This window comes from Dama dama, chromosome 12, assembly GCF_033118175.1.
Source record: "Dama dama isolate Ldn47 chromosome 12, ASM3311817v1, whole genome shotgun sequence".
NCBI classification, from domain to species: Eukaryota; Metazoa; Chordata; class Mammalia; order Artiodactyla; family Cervidae; genus Dama; species Dama dama.
In genome coordinates this window covers 88,829,728-88,857,431 of record NC_083692.1, presented here as the reverse complement: position 1 = coordinate 88,857,431, position 27,704 = coordinate 88,829,728, and the positions used below count along the sequence as shown (strand labels likewise).

The 27,704-nt window shown below is 40.0% G+C and overlaps 2 protein-coding genes across 3 annotated transcripts in view; one reads left to right on the top strand and one right to left on the bottom strand.

Annotated features, from left to right (window-relative positions):
* Positions 1-18,665, bottom strand: part of INTS14 (integrator complex subunit 14) — a 32,751-nt gene extending 14,086 nt beyond the window's left edge. Inside the window, exons 1-9 of one of the 2 annotated variants that reach the window (XM_061158033.1) lie at positions 18,352-18,665; positions 13,887-14,170; positions 12,435-12,542; positions 8,689-8,844; positions 7,382-7,500; positions 6,793-6,935; positions 3,804-3,896; positions 1,891-2,035; positions 109-242 (exon numbers count right to left, since the gene is read on the bottom strand). In XM_061158033.1, coding sequence (XP_061014016.1) covers positions 109-242; positions 1,891-2,035; positions 3,804-3,896; positions 6,793-6,935; positions 7,382-7,500; positions 8,689-8,844; positions 12,435-12,542; positions 13,887-14,108 — 1,120 coding nt within the window. In that variant the 5' untranslated portion in view covers positions 14,109-14,170; positions 18,352-18,665. The other variant, XM_061158034.1, reaches the window with a different exon arrangement.
* A 1,085-nt stretch (positions 18,666-19,750) lies between these two features.
* SLC24A1 (solute carrier family 24 member 1) overlaps positions 19,751-27,704 on the top strand; it is a 51,608-nt gene continuing 43,654 nt past the window's right edge. Inside the window, exons 1-3 of the mRNA XM_061158032.1 lie at positions 19,751-19,990; positions 20,226-20,318; positions 20,588-20,651. The gene's annotated coding sequence lies outside the window, so the exon portion shown is untranslated. The remainder of the gene's footprint in view (positions 19,991-20,225; positions 20,319-20,587; positions 20,652-27,704) is intronic.

The following is a 27,704-nucleotide window of genomic DNA, read 5'->3' as shown; positions in this document are numbered from 1 at the left end:
AGGGCACGCATAAGGGAAATCACGTGCTCTCTGACTCAGAGACAGAGCCATTCAGAACAGAAGAGAGAAAACAAAGTCAGGATAAATAAAATCTGATCTGAGGTATACCTGAAATTGGACCCAGCTGTACCATTTTCCCTAGCCACGGGAGAGGTTCTGGGCCAGGCTCAAAGAGAGACATCATGAGGTTTGATTTCTTCTTGCTGTCAGCTTGAGAGTAGAGCATCCCATGCCATTCAGGCCTAGATGGGGAGAAGACGAACTGTCAGAACAACTTTAAGCCTGGGACTGTCAAGTTAAATAACTCTACCCTGTGTTTTTCTCTTGAGAGTCACGGCTTTCAGCTTTGAAATTAGGTGCATTATTTTTATTAAAGCCAAATCCTAAACCTACAAATGCACACTATTGCCCCCTAATAGTAGCATTCCTTGGAGATATGTATTACTATTTAGTTATATAGATATGGAAATCAAAAACAGTCTTATAAGAGAAAAAGAGAATCACAAGGGCAGCAGATAGCTGCAGGCATGGTGAGGAGTAAGAGCTGTGACCTATAGGTCTCTTCAGCCACCTCCGAATCATTCACAGAAATACCACACAGAGAAGCCCTTCTAACGTAGTCTGCAAAGCCATCACCCAGCTCTGTTCACACTTCTCAAAGGGCATCAGGTGATTCCTGTATTCACAGTCAGTACAAGTAACTTGAGTACCAAAATCTAGCACACCGATACCTAATAAGAATTGCATTTGTTTTTCTGGATCAGCTAATTTTAACTCAAGCAGAAATGGAGCCATGCTTCCTCTAGGTATTCTTAACAACTCTTGATCTTCTCTACCCTGGTTGACGGCCAGAGGATGACCAGTCACCTCTTCTCTAATAAACAGGTATTCTTGAAAAGGAAGCAGGCGGTTCTGCAGATTTTCAGACTATATCCAAAGTCAAAGCTAGAAGGGTATTCCTTACAGAGAAGGAATATAGCACAGTGGTTATGAGCATGGGCTATAGAGTCACAACGTATGGATAAAAATCCTGACTCTTTCATTCAGTAGCTGTGTGACCTTGAGCAAGTACCATGACTTGCTCTCTAAGTCTCAGTTTCCTCGTCTAAGGCAACAGGAGGTAATACTGATACCTCTTGGATAGTGTTATGAGGGATTAAATGAACTGACATATGTAAAGTGCCTAGAGGAGTAACTGGCACATGGTAAAATGCATCTGTTTTCATTTTATAGCTGAGGAGTCTATGCATACTGCCTAAGATCCTATAACAAGTTGGCAGCAGTGCTTTAACTGACTCCAGGTTTCCCAGAGGACAGAAAAGAGGAAAACTGAGAAGAGATATAATATAAAGACAAAATAAGGATCTACTGTACAGCACAGGGAACTCTGCTTAATGTCATGAGGCAGCCTGGATGGGAGCGGAGTTTGGGGGAGAACGGATACATGTATATGTATGGCTGAGTTCCTCTGTTGTTCACCTGAAACTACCACAACATTGTTAATCAGCTTACTCCAATACAAAATAAAAAGTAAAAAAAAAAAAAAATCAATGTAAAAAATACTTTATTAGGGAGGCAACATATGTATACACCTATGAGTGATTCATGTTGATGAATTATCCTCCAATTAAAAATAAATTGAAAAAAATAGAAAATGCTCATCATCATCTAAAAAATATAAAGGCAATATAATTAAAAGACTCACTCTGTACTTATTCTAGTGGATGCTTTAAAGAGAAGTGTAGACGGTGACAGTAGGTGGGAAGGACACGGCAGGAAGAGAAAAAGAGTGATGAGATCCTTTCTATTCTTTCAGAAAAATCTGGGAAATTCTTCAGTTTGTAAATTGATTCTCCCTTTCACTCAACAAAAGGTAAAAAAGTTTCTTACCCTAACTGAACTATCGCCACCATTCCTTCCACTTTTAGGCTGCCATGCAGCAGGACACAGAAGTTGGGTATTTTGCCAGCAATCTGATTGGCTGAATTTTCATCTTCATTGTCATCAGTTATACCAGTACCCACCTCATCACCTTCTGTGAAAAGAGACAGAAAACCAGTCAGACTGATATTAGCTACAAAAAGCCCAAGCCCCAATTGCACTCTTGGCTGCTTCTAACCTTGGAAGGAGCGTACACAAAATTATAAAGGAATATTATAACAAGGAAGAAAAACTCATATTCTAGTTTTCCTATGTCCACATAAAAATCAGTTCTCACATGTTATATGAATTCCATTTATAGGAAACATCCAGAATAAACAAATCTATACAGATAGAAAGGATATCAGTAGTTACCTGAAGCTAAGAGAGATGGAAGGTTACGGATTGATAGCTAAAAGGTTTCTTTTTGAGGTAGTGAAAATTCTAAAATTCTGAATAAAAAACTGTGGTTATGGTTGTGTAACTCTGTAAATACACTAAATACTACTGAATTGTACACTTTAAATGAGTGAAGTATATGGTATATGAATTATATTTCAGCAAAACTGTTACATGAAAGATCAGCTTTCCATAGTTTCTACTAGAACACTAAGCTAGATGCTCTCTGGGAATTTTAGGCACCACTGAAGCAGAAACAGAGGTTCAGAGATGTCAAGAGTGTTCTCAACTGACAGCCTTCAGGCAGCAAGTGGATGGGATACCCCAAAGAACAGTGACTACTCCATAAGCCTCTTGACCTGCTTCTCCGACTCCAGGTTCTCTCATATACTCTGCCGACAGATGAATGCATCTTCTTCCAAGTAACTTCCTTCTGGAACTATCTGTTTACTCAAGCTGATTCAAAGACTTTCTAATTCAATAGGAAGAATCTGCCTGGCTTGATATTCAATAGCCCTTTACAACACAGCTCCATTTCGCCTTCCCGTACTTTTCTTTCCACTGTTCTCCTATATGAACTCTTTATTTTGCCCACTTTCTTTCCTGGCAATTTATATGGGTGTGCAGAATTCCCCCAGGACCTTAGAAATAAGGGAAACCTGGTTGTTATCCAATATCAAGAACAATAAGGTAAAGTATAAACACAATGATCACAACCAGTCATCTGTGAGAACATATCAAAGATTTTGTCTATGTGATGGACGATTATGGAATACCCAAAATGCCAACTGAAATAACTGTGAGTAAATGGAATGTGATCATAACTCAGTAGGGGGAAACCTGATTGACTGTATACATTTCTTGGAGAAAGCTGGTGAACATGAAGGAGATGGTCAGCCTAAAACAGAGAAAAGAGAAGTTTAAAGTGCTAGAGACTAACATTCTCCAGAGAGATGCTGAATTCAGGAGCTGTAACTATAGTTACTGGAGAAGTATATTCTGAAGTAATGTGGCCTCACAAGGGCCTGGATCCATTCATTCATTCAACAGTATTTGCTGAGTATGTGCTATGTGCTAAGCGCCAGTAGAGAACAGGTGCAGTGTCTCCTGCTATAAAGCTACATTCCACATTCATCAGGCAACCTTCTAAGAGCTAATTTGGTTTCCCCAGCATGATCCCACAGGGAAAGACAGAGCCCAGGAAGAGGAACTAAGCGAGCATTCTCATCTCTAAAGAGGGCTTCCACTGTAAATTAACAAAGCAGCACACAATAAATATGTGTCAAATGCCTTCCACAGTTATAAAGCAGCAGAATTAGTTTTTAATATATTAGGCAACATTCAATTTTTAAAAAAATCCAATCCAGTAAATACTGCTTTCCCCAAAACTCTTCAAAATGGGCTATTCTACTATCCAACATTTAAGAATAACTTTAGGTAATAAGATACTTCATATGTATCACTGGAATAAGAAGAGAACTCACCTTTGTTAAGTGCTATAGGTAGGACCAGATGTCTGGACAGAACTGGGGGACTTGAAATATCTGCTATATCAATAAATCCCACTATTTCCAAATCTGAAAAGAAGGAATCAACATAGAATTAATTTGTTACAAACAATAAATGTTGGAGATGATGTGGAAAGAAGGAAACCCTCCTACATTGTTGGTGGGAATGTAAATTGGTACAGCCACTATGGAGAACAGTATGGAAGTTCCTCAAAAACTAAAAACAGAGCTAGCACATGACCCAGCAACCCCAATCCTGGGCATATATCTGGAGAAAACCACAATTTGAAAGGTTGCATGCACCGTGATGTTCACTGCAGCACTACTTAGCCAGGACATGGAAATGTCCATTGACAGAGGAATGGATAAAGAAGATGTGGTACAGAAACGAAATGGAATATTACTCAGCCATAAAAGGAATGGAATAATGCCATCTGTAGCAATATGGATGGACCTAGAGACTGTTACACAGACTGAAGTAAGTCAGAAAGAGAAAGACAAATATCACAGAATGTTGCTCATATGTGGAATCTAGAAAAATGTCATAGATGAACTTACTTGCAAGCAGAAATAAGAGTCACAGATGTACTAAACACACGTATGATTACCAAAGCGGGAGTGGGGGTGGGACGGGCTTGGGGACCGGGATTGACACACACATACACTGAGACTACGCAAACCAGAGAACTAGTGATAGGCCGCTATACAGCAGAGGGAACTCTATCAGTGCTCCGTGGTGACCTAATGGAGAGGAAACAAAACCGCGGAGTGTGTGTGTGCGCGTATATATATATCTGATTCACTGTGCTGTAAAGCGGAAACTAACACAGCATCATAAAGCAATTACACTCCAGGAAAAATTAAAAGGTGAATTAATTCGTCTTATGGGAAAGTACATTATTTTCTATGTACTAGATTTCATAAACACTATGTCTTTAGCTGGGGAATTAAAATATGATGACTAGGAAGGTTATTAGAAGTTTTTCTGAATGACTCTAGCACTTTGCATTTCAAGTAACTAAGAAAATAAGGATATCTGTCTATTTAATGGACTTAAGTTTTATGATAAATCAGCTAAACTTTTTATGAGGCTAGGTCCCCAGCCAAGGCAAAAGCTTAATGGTTGTCTGTCTGTATAGTAAAGGGATGTTCTGGTCACCAGGTGGCGTCATACACAAATATTTCCACATCAACTGAAAGCAGCCTTTATTTGGAGAGTAAGGCGATTGCATTAAAAATGTTTTCCCTGAGAGAAAGAAACACATTTTCTACAAAACCAGGATTGCAGTCTACATATGACAATGATTTCCTTGCTTTATAGAAACTGTATTAAAGACCAAAAGTATTTTTGAAAATTTAAAATTAGTAAAAAAGAAAAAAGTTGAAACCCAAAGTACACTCTAAAAGTTTCTTTCTGATTACATAGCTATTAGTATAAAAACTTAGAAAACACTAAAAACTGTAAATAAGAAAAACAAAGTCACTCATTATTTTTCGTTGGAAGAAGCCTTCATATTTTACTCATTCTCAAAACAATTTTTTAAAAAAGTCAGGATCATGGTGAGTATACCATACTTCTTATACTGAATAATCAGGAAACGTGATTCTCTGGACTTTTAGTGTCATTACCTTTTCTAGCTGATTAACAAATGAATTAGCGTAAGCGGTTATATATATTTTTTTATTTGAGTAGAAAAAGGCTAGTTTTAAAGTGGTTTAAATATAAGCTTTAACAAAAATCCTGGACTAAAAGTTTATATAACTTAGTCCATTAAATAAGACAATTATCCTTATTTTCTTAGTGACTTAAAATGCAAAGTATTAGAGTCATTCAGAGAAATTTCCAATAACCTTCTCAGTCATCATATTTGATTTCCCCACCTAAACACTGTGCTTGTGAAATCTGATACATAGAAAGTGCTTCTTGGAAGAAAACATCTATTCAAAGTTACTCATCCAAAAAAAGATGGGAGTTTAACTGGTTTGAAGGCAACAAAACATTTGGTACATTGCTGTCTAGTTGCAATGAAAGAGACTGATGCCAAAAAAAAAAAAAAAAAAAGAGAGAGACGGATGTCCTACTTTCAGACATCTGGGAACAGAAAATAAAGGCCCAGAAAATAAAAGAGCTTGTGCACAGCCTTTCCCTCAAAAACTCCTTGAAATCTATACATTTAAGAATGAAATGAATCTCTAGTTGTATTTAATTTTAATCATTTGGTGACTGAACAGCTACCTGGTGAATGTCTACTGAGCATGAGACACTATGCCAGGCACAGAGGGAGAAATGGTGACTAAAATAGTTGATGGTTCAACATGTACCCACCACTCAAGGAGTCCATCTGCCAATATGAGACAATTCTCTTCTCTACTACCCTAGTTACTTTAGATTCTTGGCTTTGCCAATCTAACCTAAGTAGAGCACTGGCAACATGAGCCAGATAGAAGTCATGTACATTGCTTTCGTTTAGTCATAATACAAGCAGCAGGATGAGAGGGGTGCAGTAGATCAGAGTTGAGACCTGAGAGACCACTTTTCACCTAGATTCCACTCACCCAGCCAATAAGAACTAGAGGAAGTGACTTGTCCAGGGTCACAAGGAAGACGCACACAGACAAGTCTAGAAGCTAGCTCTTCATATATGACCTTAATAATGATGCTAGTCAGTCTTACTATCTCTGTTAAAGAACTACCTCAAGGATTTCAATGATAGTGAATTTCGCTCTGGTTTCCAACTCTAGTAATTTGTGGTTATAATCATCTAGGATTGGAGATTAACTCATGATCTCACTATGGAAGACCACTTATCTGCCAACCTTTAGGCAATGCACCCTCCCATCCAAAGTATACTGAGTATATATTTCTCTTCAGCCCTCCTGAAGAGAGGAGAGGAAAATCAGGAGTTAGAAGAAAGTAAGGATAACAGAAGTACTAAGGTGGAAGTTTAAAAAAAAAAAAAGTTACCTGTATTAATGACTTTAGGGATAGGATCAATTTCCTCATCTATTACAAAAGGTTCTGGCCTGGGGAAGACTTGCACATCGGCAGTTAGGTGGCCGCACTTGAGAACAGCATGGAACGGTGTATATGCCAGATCTATCAGCTTTCTAGAATATGATGATTATTCGTTATAGGAAGAGCAGTATGACACATGTACTTTTTTCCAAGTAACTTTTTTTTTAAGATGTCAAGTGTGTTTTCCCTTCGAGTTTATTCCAAAGCTATGATCTGACCATTCGTGAATCAGAACAAAATCTGATATTTTTGGTGAGGAAATTTCAATTCTGAAAAGCCCAAAACGCAAGTTCATCCTTGAAATTGCTATCAATGTAAGGAAGTCGGTACCTATAGGCATTATAGATTTAGATATGCTTAATTTAAAAGGGCGTAAACTTTTAAAAGTCACTACTATCAGTCATAATATCTGAAAAAATGTGCAACTTGGGGAAAATGAAATGACACAATTAGAAGTAGTAAACTAGATATTATTGTTTCCTATTAAATTATAATAATAGATTGTAAGAAAGCAAAAAAGTTCAATGTGTATACTCACCCAAACATAGACTGTACATTTTTCAAGCACAGGGGACCGTCAATAGTAAAAATCTGCCCTTCACCATTGTTTAAATCTATAAGACGTTCAAGGCAATCCAAAGAATCAGTGCTCTGAAGCTAGAAAGCAAAATGACCCTTTTAAAGTGGCATAAAATGAGACATTATTATCAACACACCAAGGTCACATAAAGGGGATGATTTTTTTTTTAATCAATGTGAGAAGGAAAACAATTTTGACTCAAAGTTACCAAAGAGGAATGTTACAGAAAACTATACCAGTAGAGCTATTTCATTTCAAGTAGTTTTGCAATGATTCAGATGTGACTGCAGCTGGTATTCACAGACCATCTTCCATTCCAAATGTTTCTAACATCTTTTGGTTAAAAACCATCATTATCTACATTTTACAGATAGAAAAACTGAGATGAAGAAAAATCTAATAACTTTCCAAGCTAAATGGGAAAGTCAGGAAGTGGAGTTTAATAAAACATTCATCTCATCAGAGTTGTGTTACTTTACAAAAAAAAAAAGCATACTTCTGTCAACATTCCTAGTGTAATGGATGTTAAGAATTCCTAACTGAGGGAAACACTGAACACCAAAAAGAACATTCTGACTCTTCAGCATGTGAAGGATCTTTGTGGGAAGTAGGATGGATAAAAACTCCTTCTATGTCTCTTCAGATGGGGCAACACTGTGCTTTCAGAGAGCTTTTGAGACAGAAAGTCTTTTCAAATATGATTAGTAATCAGTCTCAGCTGAAACAATGCAGGTTGATGTGATAGTACAGGCATACCTCATTTATTGAGTTTCGTAGATATTGCCTTTTTGAAGGTTTGTGGCAAACCGGTGTCAAGCAATTTTATTGGCCCCATCTCTCCAACAGCATTTACTCACTTGTCTCTGTGTCACATTCTGGTAATTCTCCCAATATTTCAAACCCTCCACAAGCAAAAAGATTACAACTCGCTGAAGGCTCAGATGATGGTTAGCATTCTTTGGCAATAAAATATTTTAAAAATAGGGTGTGTAGATTTTGTTTAAACTTAGTGCTATTGTACACTTATCAGACTAAAGTAAACAACTTTTATATGCACTGGGAAAGCAAAAAGTTAATGCAGATCGCTTTATTGTGATTCCCGCTTCACTGCAATTCCCACTTTATTGTGGTGGTCTGGAATATCCTGCAGTATCTTTGAGGCATGCCTGTATATGTAATGCAATATTAGTGGAATATACTAAAAATTAAACTGAGTCCCAAAACATATCTAGTCAAACTAAAAAGAACTTAGTACAAAGCATTACCTCCTCCAGATTCGCCATGCACATGATGTACAACTTAGATGGAAAAGGAAAAGGTAGTGGAAACCTGTTGCTCTCGCTGCGTTGGTTGTGAGTAGCCAAGGAGTGCCTCAGAGACCCTCTACCGATGCCAAGACAGCCATCTGTCACCAGAACAACCTGTTTGCAAAGAGTGAGAGGAGCTTTGTCCATGAAATAACATATTTATTTAAGGCAGTCTCATTTGGCAATGTTTTCATTTCTCCCGAATTGCCATTTGCACTGAAAAATGTACCTCTGCAGGGATACAAGCAAAGATGTGAATAAATCTCAACAACATTTTGTCAAGTGAAAGATGACAGACACATTGTATGATTCTATACATACATATATGTGAAGTTCTAGAACAGGTAAAACAAAACTAAGATAAATCAAATAGGGAATGTAGGGTGATACTGTACAGTAGTATGTAGGAAGGGGCATGATGAAACTGTAGGGCAATGGAAATGTTCTATATCTTAACTGGAAGAGCAGTTACATAGGTGTATACATTTGTTAAAACTCTATAAAAAAAAACTCAATAAATGTACACTTAAGATCTATGCATTTTACTATATTTTACCTAATTAAACCTTTAGAGAAAAGCACCTACCTGTAAACACTTAAAACAAGGACAAAACCACTCATAACCAATTCTTACTTAACTGTATTAAAACTAGAATCCTACTTCTCAGACAAGGAGTTGGCACCTAAGGCACTGCTGTCAAAAATGGCATAAGGATTTATGTGTGTCCCTAGGAGGTATCAGCACAGAAGTCTGAAGACTGATTCATGACACTTTATTTTCAAAGATGACAAACTTTATCTACCTCTGGTCAACTAAAATGACAACTGCTTTAAACGTGTTTATAAACATGTATTTATTTACCATGTATAGATAAAACTTTTAAAATGCATTATTTAAAAACAAATATTTATTTATTGGCTGCGCTGGGTCTTTGCTGCTGTGCGGGCTTTCTCTAGTTGTGGTGAGCGGGGGCTTCTCTTGTTGCAGGCCACAGGTTCTAGGTGTGAGTGCTTCAGTAGTTGTGGCACATGGGCCTGGCCAATGGCATGTGGGATCTTCCTGGACCAGGGATTGAGCCTGTGTCCCCTGCACTGGCAGGTGAATTCTTACCCACTGTACTATCAGTGTGTATATGTGCTCAGTCATGTTAGACTCTGTGACCCATGGACTGTAACCTGCCAGGTTCCTCTGTCCATGCAATCTTCCAGGCAAGAACACTGTAGTGGGTTGCCATTCCTTCTTCCAGGGGATCTTTCAGACCTAGGCATTGAACCCACATCTCTTATGTCTCCTACACTGGCAGGTGGATTCTTTACCAACTGCACCACCTGGGAAGTCCTGAAATGCATTCTTAATCAACCTATAATTTTTAAAAGACTTCAAAACATACTAACAATAGAGATTAATTATAGATCATTTTCATTTTTCTCATTGCCTCCAAGTGATCCTGTGCAGGGTGGACTTTGCAAGCAATCCAGAGGAGGATTGTTTTTGCTCTCTAACCTAGTCTAGTAATTTGACAATAACAGGCCAGTAAGGCAGTATTAGGTGGTTGTACCATGTGAAGTGCCAAGATTCACATGTGCATCCATGCATATTCACTTACGTCTGACTCTATGACACCAAGGACTGTAGCCTGCCAAGCTCCCCTGTCCATGGGATACTCCAGGCAAGAATACTTAAGTGAGTTGCCATTTCCTCCTCCAGGGGATCTTCCCCACCCAGGGATCGAACCCAGGTCTTCTGCATTGGCAGGAAGATTCTTTACCACTGAGCCACCTGGGAAGCCCGTCAAGACTGGCACTTACTTCTAAAGCCCAAGGACGCTTAATAGAGGTCCCCTGGAGAGATGTCATCTCTTGGGAAGGCAGGCAAGGCATATCCCTCTTCCAGGTACCAACAGCTGCTACCTAATGATTTACTTCTGCCACTAGCTTTTTCAGATGCTGTGTGATAATGAAATATTTTTTGTAATGTCCAAATGAAACAGACTTTACTCAGCTAATGAAGACATAGTCCAGCTTTCTAAAAATTTGGCTAAAAATATTCCATATTAAAACAAATCCCTTTGATAGTAACTGATTATAAAAACAATCACTAATAACTTTCACTGTGTTTAGGACCTGGTTCACCCCAAAACTCACCAAACAAGTCTAAGTAGATCCAGGCCCAGCTCCTTGCACTCAGGGTACAGTATATCTCAAATTCAGATTCCTCCTTTTTGCAAAGGAAGAAGCAAACACTAAAAGGCAGAAGTCTGCATGGTGCACAAGGTCTGGCTCGGACATCCTTTCTGAGCTTCTTCAAACACTGAAGAAGTAGCAAATGAAACTGTGTTACCTGCTCGCTTTCCGTTCGGAGGGTAGTAACCACAAAATTTTACTTTTCATTATAGTTAGGAAGTTAGACAGTCTGTAATGTACCAAATAATGTTTACGAAGTAAGGTGCCAAAGATTTTTATTTCTGTAAAGAAATAAAACGTATTTATTGGCTTTTTTTTTTTTAGCAAGTGTCCACTAAAGTGATCTGATTTTTAACCTTATTGTAGTAGCTCAGGGTCTTTACTAACTCATTACTTCATACTCTATAAATAGGATGGTTTTACAGTAAGAAAAGAGAAAAAAGCTTAAAAAAAAAAAGGCTGGGTTTACTGAGATACAATTTACATGCAATAAAATTCACCCTTATTTGTATATAGTTCTATGAGTTCCAACAAGTGCATTCAGCCATGTAACCACTTTTATAATCAAGATACAGACCAGTTCCATCACTTCTCATACTCCTTCATGCTTTACTTAGGTCAATCGCTAATCTTTCCAATTGTAGATTGGGGTAGATTGTAGGCAGCTACAATCTTATATTTACTTAAAAAACAAGTATCATTGACGCTACTGACACTACTGAGGAATTCTGTATTTGACACTATAGTAAAAAATCATATACTATGGTCCACTGACTATTTCTGTAATCAAAGTTTGCTGGAACAGAGCCACACTCATTTATTTACTTATTATCTATGGCTGTTTCTGTGCTACAACAGAGCTGAGGAGCTGCCACAGACCTGCAAAGGCTAAAATACAGAAAGTTTCCTGACTCCTGTTGTAGACTATTATGATTTTCCTTGTAGCAACTTTACTGCTGTCTCCTTTAAAATAAACCACTTCTCTAAGTACCTCTTTATGGCAAATGTTGAACTGCTACAACTCTGCTCTGATTTGTTGCTAACGTAGACCTATCATGGACTCAAAGGAAAGGGCAACCGATTTTATGACATTGACACACCTCACTTTTTAGATGAGTCAATAGTTGAGAAGATTAAAAGTGTGCTGAATAAATGCTACACTGGAATAATGCAGACAGACTACACTGTACAGATGTTTACAACTCTTATCACTCGGAATTATAATCACCCCTTTCAGAGAGTGTTCTAAAATTCCACTGTGAGCCCTCTGTATTTTATACAAATAACAGCAGTTTTCAATAAGCCAATTTACTAGGAGGATGCTTTTCTTAAGGCATAATTGCACTGCTTTCTGAGTATACTGGTGTTGATTTGGTATCTTCTTTTAAAAAGATACCAACAACATATATGATTGTTTGTGGAAATTACAATGCATGCTGTGTCAGAGCCTGAAGAAAACTGAAGCACCTCAGCGGTTAATGCTTTTAACTTAGGGCAAAGAAAAAGAATTAATCTTTTACCTGACAAGGAATTGCACCACCCCATTCTTGCTGAACGATATTGCAAACACCAACTAATGCAGACTCCAAGCAGGTTTTATCATAATCATCCATATTACTTAATGCTTCCTGATTGAATGAAAGATAAAATTGTTCATTATTCTTTAATGTTTTAGTTTGTTACTAGAAAAAAACATAAACTGTTCGAAGCATGAATGTCACACAGGGGACATTGCATTTCCGAGAGCCCAAAGTACACTTTCTTAAAGAAAAGTGGTAAAACAGACTTCTTCAACTGTAAAGGATGATAAAAAAAAGAGCTTCCCTTTATTTTGTCCTCTCATCAGGTGAGACTGAAGAGCCCATTAAGTTTATATCTTTGTAAGTGAGCTTGACAGAATAGTTAAAATGAAAAATGTTTAAGCACATCACAAAAATAATGCAAAATTTACTGAATACTATCACCATCTTAGGCATTTTACATGCATTTAATCATGATAACATCCTATAAGGTGTAGATGATTAACCTATTTTTAAACTAAGGAAACTAAGGTACAAAATGATTAGGTAACTTTCCCAGGTCTTATGCCCAAGTGGCAGAATCTAGATCTGAACCCAGTCAGTCAGACTCTAAGACTCCTGGTCTTAATCATCACTCTGCACTATCTATATAGCAAATCTTTACATTTCAAACTACTAAACATCCAAGGTCTTTAGTTTACTTCCTTATAAGAAATCCAATACAATTAAAAAAAACAACTTTGAGTCACTTTTAAAAAAAGTGAGATAAGTGATTTAACAAAATTTTATTACTTATATTTAAAAAGCAAACTACACTGATCCTGAATCAATTATTAAATTGTTCATTTTAATTCCACAAACACTGACTGCTGCTCCCTATCCACAAGGAACTGCGTGAGGCATTGTTGGAAATATTAATAATTTAGAGATGTTGCCAGAAAGTAAATTCTTTGGCATATCACAGACAAACCTTTGGAAGATAACATGAATCAATCAAAGTTTTAAAATGAGGATTTCTTGGCATCTGTAAATCAGAGGCTATTTGTTGGGGAGGAAATATACTCCTGAATTACTCTAGAATGAAGGCTTTTGCAAGGAAGGGCTATTTTTCATCTCAAGTTTATAGAAAAGTAGAAAATAGTAGTGTTGAATAAAGATCCTGAACCTTAGGGAACAGGGCACTACATCCTGAGATGTTCCCCTCCCACAGAGAATTTCAGAAAACCAAGAGAGGTTACTACGGCAACAACTCACAGCTCTAACTCAGAGCTCTACCAAAGGCTGAGGGCCTACTGGTTATAATCCTTGTTTTATAGTTATATTCAGAATAGTATACTCAGAGACTTATCATTAAGCAATTCCAATTATAAATATTCAGTGCAGTACAATAACACTGTTTTCCTTCCTATAAATTTGGGCCCTGTACATATAATAACTCATTCCTTTTAGTACCTGTAGGGTGTTATAATCTCTTGTGAAGGGAACCATCAACTCCCAGAGGGATGAAAAAACCACCAGAGCTGTAAACTCAAGCTTGTAATTTGTGGCCATATGCTCAAACAGCATCGTCAAACCATGGGCTGCCAGGTGCTTGCGCTGGTATTCCTCAGACCCCTCGACAGACACAGGTCGGGTCATGGAAAGAGATACGTCCATTACCACCACTGTAGGCATGATGAAAGCGATCCTGGGAGTCCCAATCCGAATGCAAACAGAAAGCTATAGATAGAGAAATGCTGCAAAAACAGACATAATTAGGTCTTTCATGTCATGGAAAAAAATGTGTTTTTTTCATCATGTGTGTGTGTGTGTGTGTGTGTGTGTCAGTCGCTCAGTCATGTCTGACTATTTGCAACTTTGTGGACCTGTGAGGCTCCTCTGTCCATGGAATTCTCCAGGCAATAATACTGGAGTGGGTTGCCAATCCCTTCTCCAGGGGATCTTCCCAATACAGGGATCGAACCTGGGTCTCCTGTGTTGCAGGCAGATTCTTTACCTTTCATCATAATTTTAACCAAACTTGCCAGAAATAAGTGAAGGCAAACCCCGTTAAGTTGAGGTAAGGGCAAATCTGCAGGGACGTCAGTGTGAGGGAAGCAAGCAGCTTTGCTGCTCTAGGTCCTCTCTATGAGGACCACTCCCAAGAATCACCCACTAAATGGCCATAAATCAAGGACCATCTTAAGTTATCTCTAGTAAAAATAAAATAAAACAAAATATTAAATTCAAGTAGCCCCTGAGTTGAAAATTTTCAAATGTCATACAACTTAAAATAACAAACATTCCTACATGACCTCTCCAACACTTAATTTACTAAAGGACATTTCTAGAACATTTCTAGTTGTCTTGTGGTGTTTTTTGACAATCAACCGTTTTTGAGGGCACCATCACTATCCTACTCAATACAGCAGTATTTGGGCAAGTGTTTGCTGAATTATCTTGTTGCTTGATGTCCTCATTAAAAAAACTGAATGCAAAATATACAGTGAAAGGGCTAGTAAAGTTATAGTCCAAACTAGACAAAGCTGGAAATCATTAAGCATGACAAAAGCAAACAACTGCCTCAGCAGTACTCATTACAGACACACCAGCAACGGTGTTTTAAATACGAAGGAAAAGAACAAAATTAAAGAATATGTATGACAGGGGGCTTCCCTAGTGGTTCTAGTGTTAAAGGATCCTCCTGCCAATGCAGGGGGCCATGGGTTTGATCCCTGGTCTGGGAAGATTCCACATGTCCATGGGCAACCAAGCCTATGCGCTGCAGCTGCTGAGCCCATTGCAACTAGAGAAAGCCCGAGTACTGCAACGAAGACCCGGGATAGTCAAAAATAAATAAATAAACTAAATAATAGTAAAAAAGGATATGTATGACAGCTGGCATTATCTCATGAAACTGTATGAAAGTCAAAATGGAAAAGACACAGATAAAACAAAAAGCTCTTTAAAATTATGAATTGAGAATCAGTACGAAGAAAACATTTCTGTGCTCAGAAAAAAGCTTACAGATATATAGACCTGCTGTTGCTGCTGCTACTCTATTATTAAGGAAACTAGTCTGGTCACACAGTGAAATATCATATAGTATAAATGACATAAATAGTCATTAGTATAAATAGTATAAATATCATAAATGACACACATCAATATCAGAAATATTTATATAAAGTATCAGCAACTGAGAAATGCAGGTCATAGGACTATATTTATACACTGATTACAACTTCATAAAAACCATATTGCATATATTTAATTAGAGAAGTCTCAAGATGGACATAAATAAGTTAGAAATTTAATCTTCACTAATTTCTTTCTTGGAACTTACTTCAAAGCACTGAGTGTTTTAGTACTGTGTCCAACTGCAAATATGTGATATTCTCAAATTCTATTTGTAAAAAGGCTGTTGGGAATTCAGGACATTAGGGCTCACAGAAACAATGTTATACAGGGGGATCAGGGGCTCAGATTAAGTAGGAAAAGCCTTTTTACCACATAATGGCCTAAATACATTTCAAATACAGTAATGACTCATGTATTCAATACCAATAAAGACTAAAAGAGATTACTCCTTCAGACTCAGAATTCCAAAATGTTTAACCATTTTGATAGAAAAAATTAAAATGTGCATCCATAATCTGTGCCTCATTAAATACAGTGTGCTAAACATAATTCCTTCTGATTTAGCATCACAACTATAAACATTAATACTGCCCAGCACATTGCTGACTGATGTTTTAATTTACACTGCCACTGTTCCACGTGTGTGCTGCAAAACACTATCCTGGACGGATGCTCCAAGAAAAATAAGTTCAGTTCTTATTAAAGATACTGAGCGCTTCCCTGGTGGCTCAGTGGTAAAGAATCCACCTGCCAAAGTGGGAGACATGGGTGCAAGCTCTGGTCTGGGCAGGTCCCACATAACACGCAGCAACTAAGCCCGTGTGCTACAAATATTGAGCCTGTGCCCTAAAGCCAGGAACCACAACTACTGAAGCCCGTGCATCCCACAGTCCTGCTCTGCAACGAGAAGCCACCGCAACGAGAAGCCCTGGCACTGCAACAAAGAGGGACTCCCTCTTGCTGCAACTAGAAAAAGGCCCACACAGTAACAAAGACCTAGCATAGCCAAAAATAAATAAAAAAGACACAGAAACTCTACAGCAAAGAATTCAGTTTAATTTGCTAACTCTGTACTTCCCATTTAACCCTCCTCTGATCATCAGTTAAGGTCCCATGGAACAAGTATTATGTAGAACAAATCCAGAAACATTGCCTTTTACTCAAGGGATCCAGGCTGTTGTGTTTTGATGCCTCCTCTTCACAACTAATTTTTGGACCACCAGTTTGCATTCTACTCGCCTCTGTAATCATCCTTCTTTTCAATTTTGGGCTTTTGGCGACTATGAGCTAGAAAGCCAGGTAATCCAGCTTGTTAAAACTGTGTACAAAGTTAACAGGCTCAGAGAGTTTCTTCGAGAGTCAAATGCATGCACTAAGGCTTATTAACTTAGTACTATTTCATCTACTCATCTTTCCAGACCCTTTTTCGACCTCAGCTGTGTTGTTCAAGAAGTGACGTTCTGTGCAATCCTGGTTCAACTACACTACATTGACCACAAGCTGAACAGGAGCAGGGGCAGTATGAGTTCTTGCCCATCAGTGTCTCTGAAGAACCTATCACATCAGAACCTCCCTGGTGGTCCAGTGGTTAAGATTCCCGGCTTCCACTGCAGGGGACGTGGGTTAGATCTCTGGTCAGGGAATTAAGATTCCACAGGCAGTGTGGCCAAAAAAAAAAAAAAAAAAACAAACCAACAACAAATTAAAAAAAAAAAGGAACAAAAGACTTTCCCACAACTGGCACATAGTATGGATTTGACAAAACTTGATAATTACTAGTGAACTACCTGTCAGCACCAGCTATAACATTAATTTTTGGCAAAACACATTACAAATTTTAACTCTGCACACCAGAAACACACTTCCTCCTCTCCTCCTTCAAGCAGAGGTATCAGGAACTTCTATGCCTCTGCCTACACAGAGTTTATGCACCTCCTATGGTATTCCCACTCAAGTATACAGGCCTTTATGAAAGTTACTGAAAGCTGGGGATGAGCAGTACTGACCTCATCTCTTAGGAGAATGAGAATCAGGGGACACAGATTTAGATCATATATAAGAAAGCATTTCCATCCAGCTCATGAAATCTGCTGTAATATTGGAATGGGTGATCACAGCTTGCAGTCTTGCCTTCTAGGAAGGCACCTCTAGAGCTGGCTCTTTCTTCTGACTGATAGTGTGTGTCCACCCCCAAACACACCTCCTTAACAATAGCAGAGTCATAGGAAATCAATTCGGAACTCAGGTTGTTTAAGCACAGAAGTAAAAGATGGAAGTGAATATTCTTGAAGAATGGTTCACTCAAGCAGCCTAGGCCTGATTAAAATGGAAAAAAATCCCTCCCCACACAGTTCAGCAATTCTGTGAAAACACGTTCTCTCTCTCTTGGGTTGAGTCTTACCTTTCACCCCACCCCCACACTTCTGTCATAAGTACTGTTTACAAACGATGCTTAAGACAACCGGTAGTCTTCTTTTCCCAGAACAGTCTACTCTTGAGAAAAGCTCTCAGTCCCTTGATGTGGCCATCTCCATCAGCTACATATTTATAATTCTTACCAGAAGGAGACAATTAGCTTATTCATAAAGAACTGATTCTTACCGCTCTTATGGCGAGATTCCACTCGAATTTCTAGGGATCCACTAACCTACTTGTAAGTTTCTCTGTTGGCCTGGCATCCCTTGCCCGATTAGAGTTCCCTCCACCTTTCTCAGTTACAACTTCACCTCTCAAGTGACAACCTGGAAATACAGAACTCCTGCATTTGGATCGCGTCTGTTTGGAGTTGTGTTTTTACCTTAAAAATCACTCAAAAATGTTTGAGATCTAGAAGTCTTTCCTATGAGAAGAGGAGGCGAAGGGGGCCTGGGCAGGGGCCCGCAATGGTGTGCCTGTGCGGAGCTCCGGCGCCGCAGAACGAAGAAAGGCGCAGAACTGGCACCCAGGCAGCGGAAAAGCCGGGCGTCGGCCCCGCGCTGTTCCCCGCCGCGGACCCCTTCTCCTGCAGCTCTAACAAGCAATTAAAAGCAGCCTAAGGTCTCCGGCCTCCTCCACTCACACCGCGCCCATCACCGACACAGTCCGTCCGCAAAAACTTTCCGCCCGCGCGCAGCAGCCGGAACTGTACAGGGCCGCGCGACGAAAAGGAACTCAGCGCCCGGGATGCGCGAGGCGCTTGGGGCGGGGCTTTAAGGACTTTGTGGGCGGGGCGCTACGTCAGCGAGAAGCTACCCGGCTTGTCTTGCTCAGTGCCCCTCATCGCAAAGATTTTGCGACGGCCGCCCCCGACCCCTCTGCCCACACGACCTCGACTTCGCCGGGCCCTGGGCTGTGACCGCCTCTTCTCTCTTTCCCCGTTCTCGGGCTCTTCCTTTTTTGTTTCTGGCCTCCTGCCCTCCTGCCTCTCGTTGACGCATGGGCCTCAATTATCTGGGTAACCCCGTGACCTATTCACAGTCTATCTCCTCACTCAGCTGGGCCTGTTGGTGCACCAGCTTGACCCTCACTGATATCTGCCCCTCTTCCCCGTCCCTCTTCAGACCCCTCACTCATATCCTCTGAACCAGCTGACAGACCCCTTTTCCTACTCTTTTTGAAGTAATTCCTGCTTGAGTAGTGCCCATACTAAGCATACTGTGTGTGTTTCGTAGCTGATGTGAGCCAATTTCCACATCAAGACTTTCCCTCTTGGTCTCCTCAGCCCGGATGCTCACTTTGTCCCTCGCACAGAGTCGGACACGACTGAAGTGACTTAACAGCAGCAGCAGCAGCAGCCTTTGAGGGAGGCAGGGAGAGGCTTCAGTCAGTTCCCTTGCCCTGGCCAAGGTCACTGCTGAGGATTTGCACTTAGGTTTTTCTGTGAGGCATCATGGGTCCTTGCCTACCTCACCTCTGGCCACCCGGTGTCCCCATAGCAGCCTATGCCTCAGCGAGGTCTTTGAGGGGACAAGAAGAAGCTTTCTTTCTAACCTCTTGGGAGCCAGGAAATGTCAGCTAGAGATAGGCCTGAATGAATGCCAGCAGGCCCCTGGCTAGTTATGGTTCAAAGAACAATTCTGTACCACATAGGTTACAAGTGGGAACAGAAAGGCATCCGGAAGGCTTTAGGCCTTTGCCTCCTTTTTTTCTGCTCTTCCCTGATGGGGTTTGGTAGGGGGGTGGGTCAAGGAGGGAGGATATTTTGAACCGAAGAACTGAGTCTGACTAGTCACAGTTTGTTCTGTGGGAGAGTGGGGGCTCCAGTTGCTGTAGTTCTTTCCTATCTCCTCCTTATATCAGAGAAGGCAGAGGACGGCACATCAGTCCATGGGAATGTCCCTGGCAGCATCAAGGACCAGGGACAGAGAGATTGCCTTATTTGCTTCAGAACTCCTCTTCCAGCTTGGCTGGTCCCACCATCTCAAGACTCCTGTGCTTGAGCAGGCGCTGGCACCTAGGTAAGTAAGGCTGCATCCTGATTACTTTGTTATAATTTAAAATTCTTTCCCTAGTTGGAGGGATGTGGCCAAGAATGTGTGGGTAAAGGAAGGAGTTGCTGAGTTACCCCTAATGTGTGACGACAACCCTCTGCTCAGTTCCAGCTCAGTTCCATGGACTGATGCGTTACCTTACCCAGTACTAAAGATTGAATTTATTAGTTTCCTGATGGGTAATCACATCTTCTGAATACAGGCTTTCAGGAAACCTGGGAAGCAAAAGGACAGTGATTAAAATTGATGATGAAAGGTAGAACTACCAAGAGGACCATATCACTTGAGGCAACTGGTAAGTGCTTTTGTTTTTAATTCTTAGTAGAATTCCATTAAACATCAAAAGGTTGTTCAGTGAATATAAAATCAGAGAACGTTAGCACAAAGAGTCAGAAGGTCTTAAAGGATATGTCTTTCAAGTCAGAGCAGGCTAATGAATTTCTTTTTCCCACTCAAGAGACCTTTAGCATTTGCATGTATCCTCACATACATTAAAGGAAATCAATAAACAACTTCTTTTTGCATAATCTATCATCCCCTTTATTTTTTCCTGCTTTGAAACAGTGGACTGGTGTCACAGAGGCTTTGAAAGGCAGAGTGATTTGGTCTCCAGTCTGGCAGAGTAAAGGTTAGTGACAGAAATAACATGCTTCTCACAGAAGCCAGGTATTGGGGCTCAAGGGAGGTTCAGGTACCCATCCAATCTCCTACAGCACATGTTGAAATGTAGATTCTAAGGCCATGCTGACTGAATTGAAATTTCATGGATTGGTGCCTAAAATGTTCACTCTTAAGTTCCCAATATGATTTTTCACCTACAGAGAGGAAAGGTAAGGAGTGAGTGAGGACAAGGGGAAGAGAGAAAGTGAGGTCAAGGCAGTGAGTCCACATTCCTTTTCTGTCCTTCCCTCCCTTTCCATCTCCTATACTGTCCTTTGCCCTATGTCTTCCTGCCTCCTCTAGTCTAGATCTTGTCCAATTACAAATCATACTTCTAAGCTCCAGGCTATCTGCTTTCCCTCATCATCCCACCCTATTCCTCTATTTTCACCAAAGTAGAAGTCCAAAGAAATTATAGATATGTCCCATTTGTCTTAATAATACTGAAGATTTTCAAACATAGACATAGATGGGGAGTAGCATAATAAACCCCCACATACCCTTCGCGCTGTTTCTATTATCAGCTCAATTCTTAGTCCTGTTTCATTTATACCCTGCCCACTTCTCTCCAACATTTTGTTTTGATGCAGATTACAGATTGCTTAACATCTTGTCCATAAATATTTCATTATGTAATATCTCTAAAAGAGAAGGATTTTTTTAATGAGTAAACTTTAATTTTAGAGCACTTTTAGGTTCATAGCAAAATGGAGTGGAAAGAACAGAGAGTTCTCATATCCTCTGTCTAGCACACACAGCCTCCACCACTGTCAACGTCCCAACACCAGAGTGATACATTTGTTATACTCTATGAACCTACCATTTCTGTCCTTTATCGAACCCATCTTCGCATGAAATGTTCCCTTGGTATCTCTAATTTTCTTTTCTTTTTCTTTTTTTTATTTTTCTAATTTTCTTGAAGAGATCTCTAGTCTTTCCCTTTCATTGTTTTCCTCTATTTCTTTGCATTGATTGCTGAGGAAGGCTTTCTTACCTCTCCTTGCTATTCTTTGGAACTCTGCATTCAAATGGGAATATCTTTCCTTTTCTCCTTTGCTTCTTGCTTCTCTTCTTTTCACAGCTATTTGTAAGGCCTCCTCAGACAACCGTATTTGCCTTTTTGCATTTCTTTTCCATGGGGATGGTCTTGATCCCTGTCTCTTGTACAGGGTCATGAACCTCCATCCATAGTTCATCAGTCACTCTGTCTATCAGATCTAGTCCCTTAAATCTATTTCCACTGTATAAGTGATTTGATTTAGGTCATACCTGAATGGTCTAGTGGTTTTCCCTACTTTCTTCAATTTAAGTCTGAATTGGGCAATAAGGAGTTCATGATCTGAGCCACAGTCAGCTCCTGGTCTTGTTTTTGCTGACTGTATGGAGCTTCTCTGTCTTTGGCTGCAAAGAATATAATCAATATGATTTCGGTGTTGACTATCTGGTGATGTCCATGTGTAGAGTCTTCTCTTGTGTTGTTGGAAGAGGGTGTTTGCTATGACCAGTGTGTTCTCTTGGCAAAACTCTATTTGCCTTTGCCCTGCTTCATTCTGTACTCCAAGGCCAAATTTGCCTGTTACTCCAGGTGTTTCTTGACTTCCTACTTTTGCATTCCAGTTTCCTATAATGAAAAGGACATCTTTTTTGGATATTAGTTCTAAAAGGTCTTGTAGGTCTTCATAGAACTGTTCAACTTCAGCTTCTTCAGTGCTACTGGTTGGGTCATGGGCTTGGATTACTGTGATATTGAATGGTTTGCCTTGGAAACGAACAGAGATCTTTCTGTCATTTTTGAGATTGCATCCAAGCACTGCATTTCAGACTCTTTTGTTGACCATGATGGCTATTCCATTTCTTCTAAGGGATTCCTGCCCACAGTAGTAGATATAATGGTCATCTGAGTTAAATTCACCCATTCCAGTCCATTTTATTTTGCTGATTCCTAGAATGTCGACATTCCCTCTTGCCATCTACTATTTGACCACTTCCAATTTGCCTTGATTCATGGACCTAACATTCCATGTTCCTATGCAATATTGCTCTTTACAGCATCGGACCTTGCTTCTATCACCAGTCACATCCACAACTGGGTATTGTTTTTGCTTTGGCTCCATCCCTTCATTCTTTCTGGAGTTCTTTCTCCACTGATCTCCAGTAGCATATTGGGCATCTACCGACCTGGGGAGTTTCTCTTTCAGTATCCTATCATTTTGCCTTTTCATACTGTTCATGGGATTCTCAAGGCAAGAATACTGAAGTGGTTTGCCATTCCTGCCTCCAGTGGACCACATTCTGTCAGACCTCTCCACCATGACCCGACCGTCTTGGGTGGCCCCAAAGGCATGACTTAGTTTCACTGAGTTAAACAAGACTGTGGTCCTGTGATCACATTGGCTAGTTTTCTATGATTATGGTTTGAGTGTGTCTGCCCTCTGATGCCCTCTTGCAACACCTACGGTCTTACTTGGGTTTCTCTTACTTTGGACATGGGGTATCTCTTTACGGCTGCTCCAGCAAAGCGCAGCTGCTGCTTCTTACCTTGGATGAGGGGTATCTCCTCACAGCCACCCCTCCTGACCTTGAACGTGGAGTAGCTCCTCTCGGCCCTCCTGCGCCCAGTGCGTCCGCTCCTTGGATGTGGGGTAGCTCCTCTTGGGCCGCCACCCCTGGCCTTGGGCGTGGGGTCGTTCCTCTCTAGGGCTGTACAAAAAAGATCTTCATGACCCAGATAATCACGATGGCATGATCACTCACCTAGAGCCAGACATCCTGGAATGTGAAGTCAGGTGGGTCTTAGAAAGCATCACTACGAACAAAGCTAGTGGAGGTGATGGAATTCCAGTTGAGCTATTTCAAATCCTGAAAGGTGATGCTGTGAAAGTGCTGCACTCAATATGCCAGCAAATCTGGAAAACTCAGCAGTGGCCACAGGACTGGAAAAGGTCAATTTTCATTCCAATCCCAAAGATCGCTCAAACTACCGCACAATTGCACTCATCTCACATGCTAGTAAAGTAATGCTCAAAATTCTCCAAGCCAGGCTTCAGCAATAGGTGAACCGTGAACTTCCAGATGTTCAAGCTGGCTTTAGAAAAGGCAGAGGAACCAGAGATCAAATTGCCAACATTTGCTGGATCATCAAAAAAGCAAGAGAGTTCCAGAAAAACATCTATTTCTGCTTTATTGACTACGCCAAAGCCTTTGACTGTGTGGATCACAATAAACTGTGGAAAATTCTGAAAGAGATGGGCATACCAGACCACCTGACCTGCCTCTTGAGTAACCTGTATGCAGGTCAGGAAGCAACAGTTAGAACTGGACATGAAACAGCAGACTGATTCCAGTAAGGAAAAGGAGTACATCAAGGCTGTATATTGTCACCCTGCTTATTTAACTTATATGCAGAGGACATCATGAGAAATGCTGGGCTGGAAGAAGCACAAGCTGGAATCAAGATTGCCATGAGAAATATCAGTAACCTCAGATATGCAGATGACACCACCCTTATGGCAGAAAGTGAAGAGGAACTAAAAAGCCTCTTGATGAAAGTGAAAGAGGAGAGTGAAAAAGTTGGCTTAAAGCTCAACATTCAGAAAACTAAGATCATGGCGTCTGGTCCCATCACTTCATGGGAAATAGATGGGGAAACAGTGGAAGCAGTGTCAGACTTTATTTTTTTGGGCTCCAAAATCACTGCAGATGGTGATTGCAGCCATGAAATTAAAACACGCTTACTCCTTGGAAGGAAAGTTATGACCAACCTAGATAGCAAATCAAAAAGCAGAGACATTACTTTGCCAACAAAGGTCTGTCTAGTCAAGGTTATGGTTTTTCTAGTGGTCATGTATGGATGTGAGAGTTGGACTGTGAAGAAAGCTGAGTGCCAAAAAATTGATGCTTTTGAACTGTGGTGTTGGCAAAGACTCTTGAGAGTACCTTGGACTGCAAGGAGATCCAACCAGTCCATCCTAAAGGAGATCAGTCCTGGGTGTTCATTGGAAGGACTGATGCTGAGGCTGAAACTCGATAATACTTTGGCCACCTGATGCGAAGAGCTGACTCATTGGAAAAGACCCTGATGCTAGGGATTGAGGGCAGGAGGAGGAGGGGACGACAGAGGATGAGATGGCTGGATGGCATCACCGACCCGATGGACATGAGTTTGAGTAAACTCCAGGAGTTTGTGATGGACAGGGAGGCCTGGCGTGCTGCGATTAATGGGGTCGCAAGGAGTTGGACACGACTGAATGAGTGAACTGAACTGAACTGATGAACCTACACTGACACAGCGTTATCACCCAAAGTCCATAGTTTATTATAGGGTTTACTCTTGGTGCTGTACATTCTATGGGTTTTGACAAATGTATGGTGACATGTATCTAGCACGGTAGTGTACAGAATAGTTTCACCGCTCTAAAAATCCTGTCTGCTCTTTTTATCCCTCCTTCTTCGATGACTTCCAAGAACCACTGATCCTTTTACTGTCTTCATGGTTTTGCTTTTCCAGAATGTCATATAGTTGGAATCATACAGTAAGTATTCCTTTCAGTTTGGCTTCTTTTGCTTGGTAATATGCATTTAAAGTTCTTTCATGTTTGTTCATGGCTTGATAGCTCATTTCTTTTTTGTGCTATATGTTAATAATATTCCATTGTTTGGGTAAACCACAGTTTACTGAAGAATATCTTGGTTGCTTCCAAGTTTTGGCAATGATCAGTAAAGCTACTATAAACATCCTTGTGCATGTTTTTTTGTGGGCAGAGGTTTTTCAACTCAAGTAAATAAATATCATGGAGAGAGATTGCTGGCTTGTGTGGTAAACATATGTTTAGTTTTGTAAGAAACTGCCAAAATGTCCTTTGAAGTGATGTACTATTGTATATTTCCAGTAGCATTGGTAGTTGTACTGTTATATATTCCTGTTGCTCTACCTTCTTACCAGCATTTGATATTGCCAGTGTTCTAGATTTTGACTATAGTAATAGGTAAATATTGGTATATCATTGTTGTTTTAATTTGTAGTTCCCTAGTGACATATGATGTTGAACATCTTGTCATGTGCTTACTTGCCATCTATATATCTAATTTGGTTAAGTTTCTGTTCAGGTGTTTGGCTCATTTTTTAATCAGATCATTTGCGTTCTTCTTGTTAAGTTTTAAGTGTTGTTTGTATATTTTGGATGTGTATGTATGTGTTTGTGTGTGTGCTTAGTCGCTCAGTTGTGTCCAACTCTTTATGACCCCATGGACTGTAGGATTCTCCAGAAGAGTACTGGAGTGGGTTGCTGTGCCCTCCCCCAGGGGATCTTTCCAACCCAGGGATCGAACCCAAGTCTTCTGCATTGCAGGCAGATTCTTTACCATCTGAGCCACCAGGGAAGCCCTTATTTTGGATAATGGTCCCTTATCAGATATGTATTTTGCAAATATTTTCTCCCAATCTGACTTGTCTTCTCATTCTCTTGAAAGGGAGAGACTTAAGTCCATAACAATTACAGTACCATTATCACATTTAAAATAAGTAGCAGTAAACCCCTATTTTCATCAAGTACCTAATCAACTTTCAAATATCCAGTTGACTCATAAATATCATAAGTTTTACTTTTTTACACTTTGGTTGTTTGAATTAGGATCCAAGTAACATCCAGACATTGCAATCTCTTGATATATGTCTAAAGTTTCTTAATCTGTAGGTTTATTCCTACATATCTTTCTTCCTTTGCAGTATATTTGGTGAAGAAACTCTGATCTCCCTCTCAGTCCTCCTTCAGTCTTTTCCACAGCATTTGAGAAAACTGCAAAGCTTTCTCAGTCTAAAATAATGGACTCATTGAAAAAACAAACAATTTTTTTACAATTGCAGTTTCAATTAACTTCATCTCTGCTCTGTAAATAGGGGTGAATCTTATCCACAATTGGATCCCCAGGGTCTGGAATGTGACACTCGATATATATTTGTGGAAAGAAGATAGGAGGAGGGAAGAAAGGTTGTTAGGGAAAAGGTCAAAGAGAAAAAAACAGAAAATTTGGTGGGTACTACATTTGTCTGAGAAAGTAGAACTGAACATTTTAATTTAGAACACCCTCTCCTTTGAAAAATGATATAAAGTCTAAATTTTTAAAGACTTCTCATAATATAGGCCTACATCTTCCTTTCCAGGCTCTCCCCTCACCCTCTTAAAACTTTGGTAATATCTTTCACTGAAAAAGCAGATAAAGCAAAACAAAACTATTTTTTCAGTCAGTTCCGTTCAGTCACTCAGTCATGTCTGACTCATTGTGGCTGCATGGACTGCAACATGCCAGGCTTCCCTGTCCATCACCAACTCCCAGAGCTTGCTCAAACTCATGTCCATCAAGTCAGTGATGCCATCCAACCATCTCATCCTTTGACATCCCCTTCTCCTCCTGCCTTCAATCTTTCCCAGCATCAGGGTCTTTTCCAATGAGTCCGTTCTTCGCATCAGATGGCCAAAGTATTGCAGTTCAGCTTCAGCATCAGTCCTTCCAATGAATATTCAGAACTGATTTCCTTTAGGATGGACTGGTTGGATCTCCTTGCAGTCCAAGGGACTATCAAGAGTCTTCGCCAACACCACAGTTCAAAAGCATCAATTCTTCTACACACAGTTTTCTTTATGGTCCAACAGTCACATCCATACATGACTGTTGGAAAAACCGTAGCTTTGATTAGACAGACCTTGTTGTCTGTAGACAACTCTGTAGACAGAGTTGGCAAAGTAATGTCTCTGTTTTTCAATATGTTGTCTAGGTTGGTCATAACTTTTCTTCCAAGGAGCAAGTGTCTTTTAATTTCATGGCTGCAGTCACTATCTGCAGTGTTTGTGTAGTCCAAAAAAATAAAGTCTCTCACTGTTTCCAATGTTTCCCCATCTATTTGCCATGAAGTGATGGGACTGGATGCCATGATCTTCGTTTTTTGAATGTTGAGTTTTAAGACAGCCGTTTCACTCTCCTCTTTCACTTTCATCAAGAGGCTCTTTAGTTCTTCTTTGCTTTC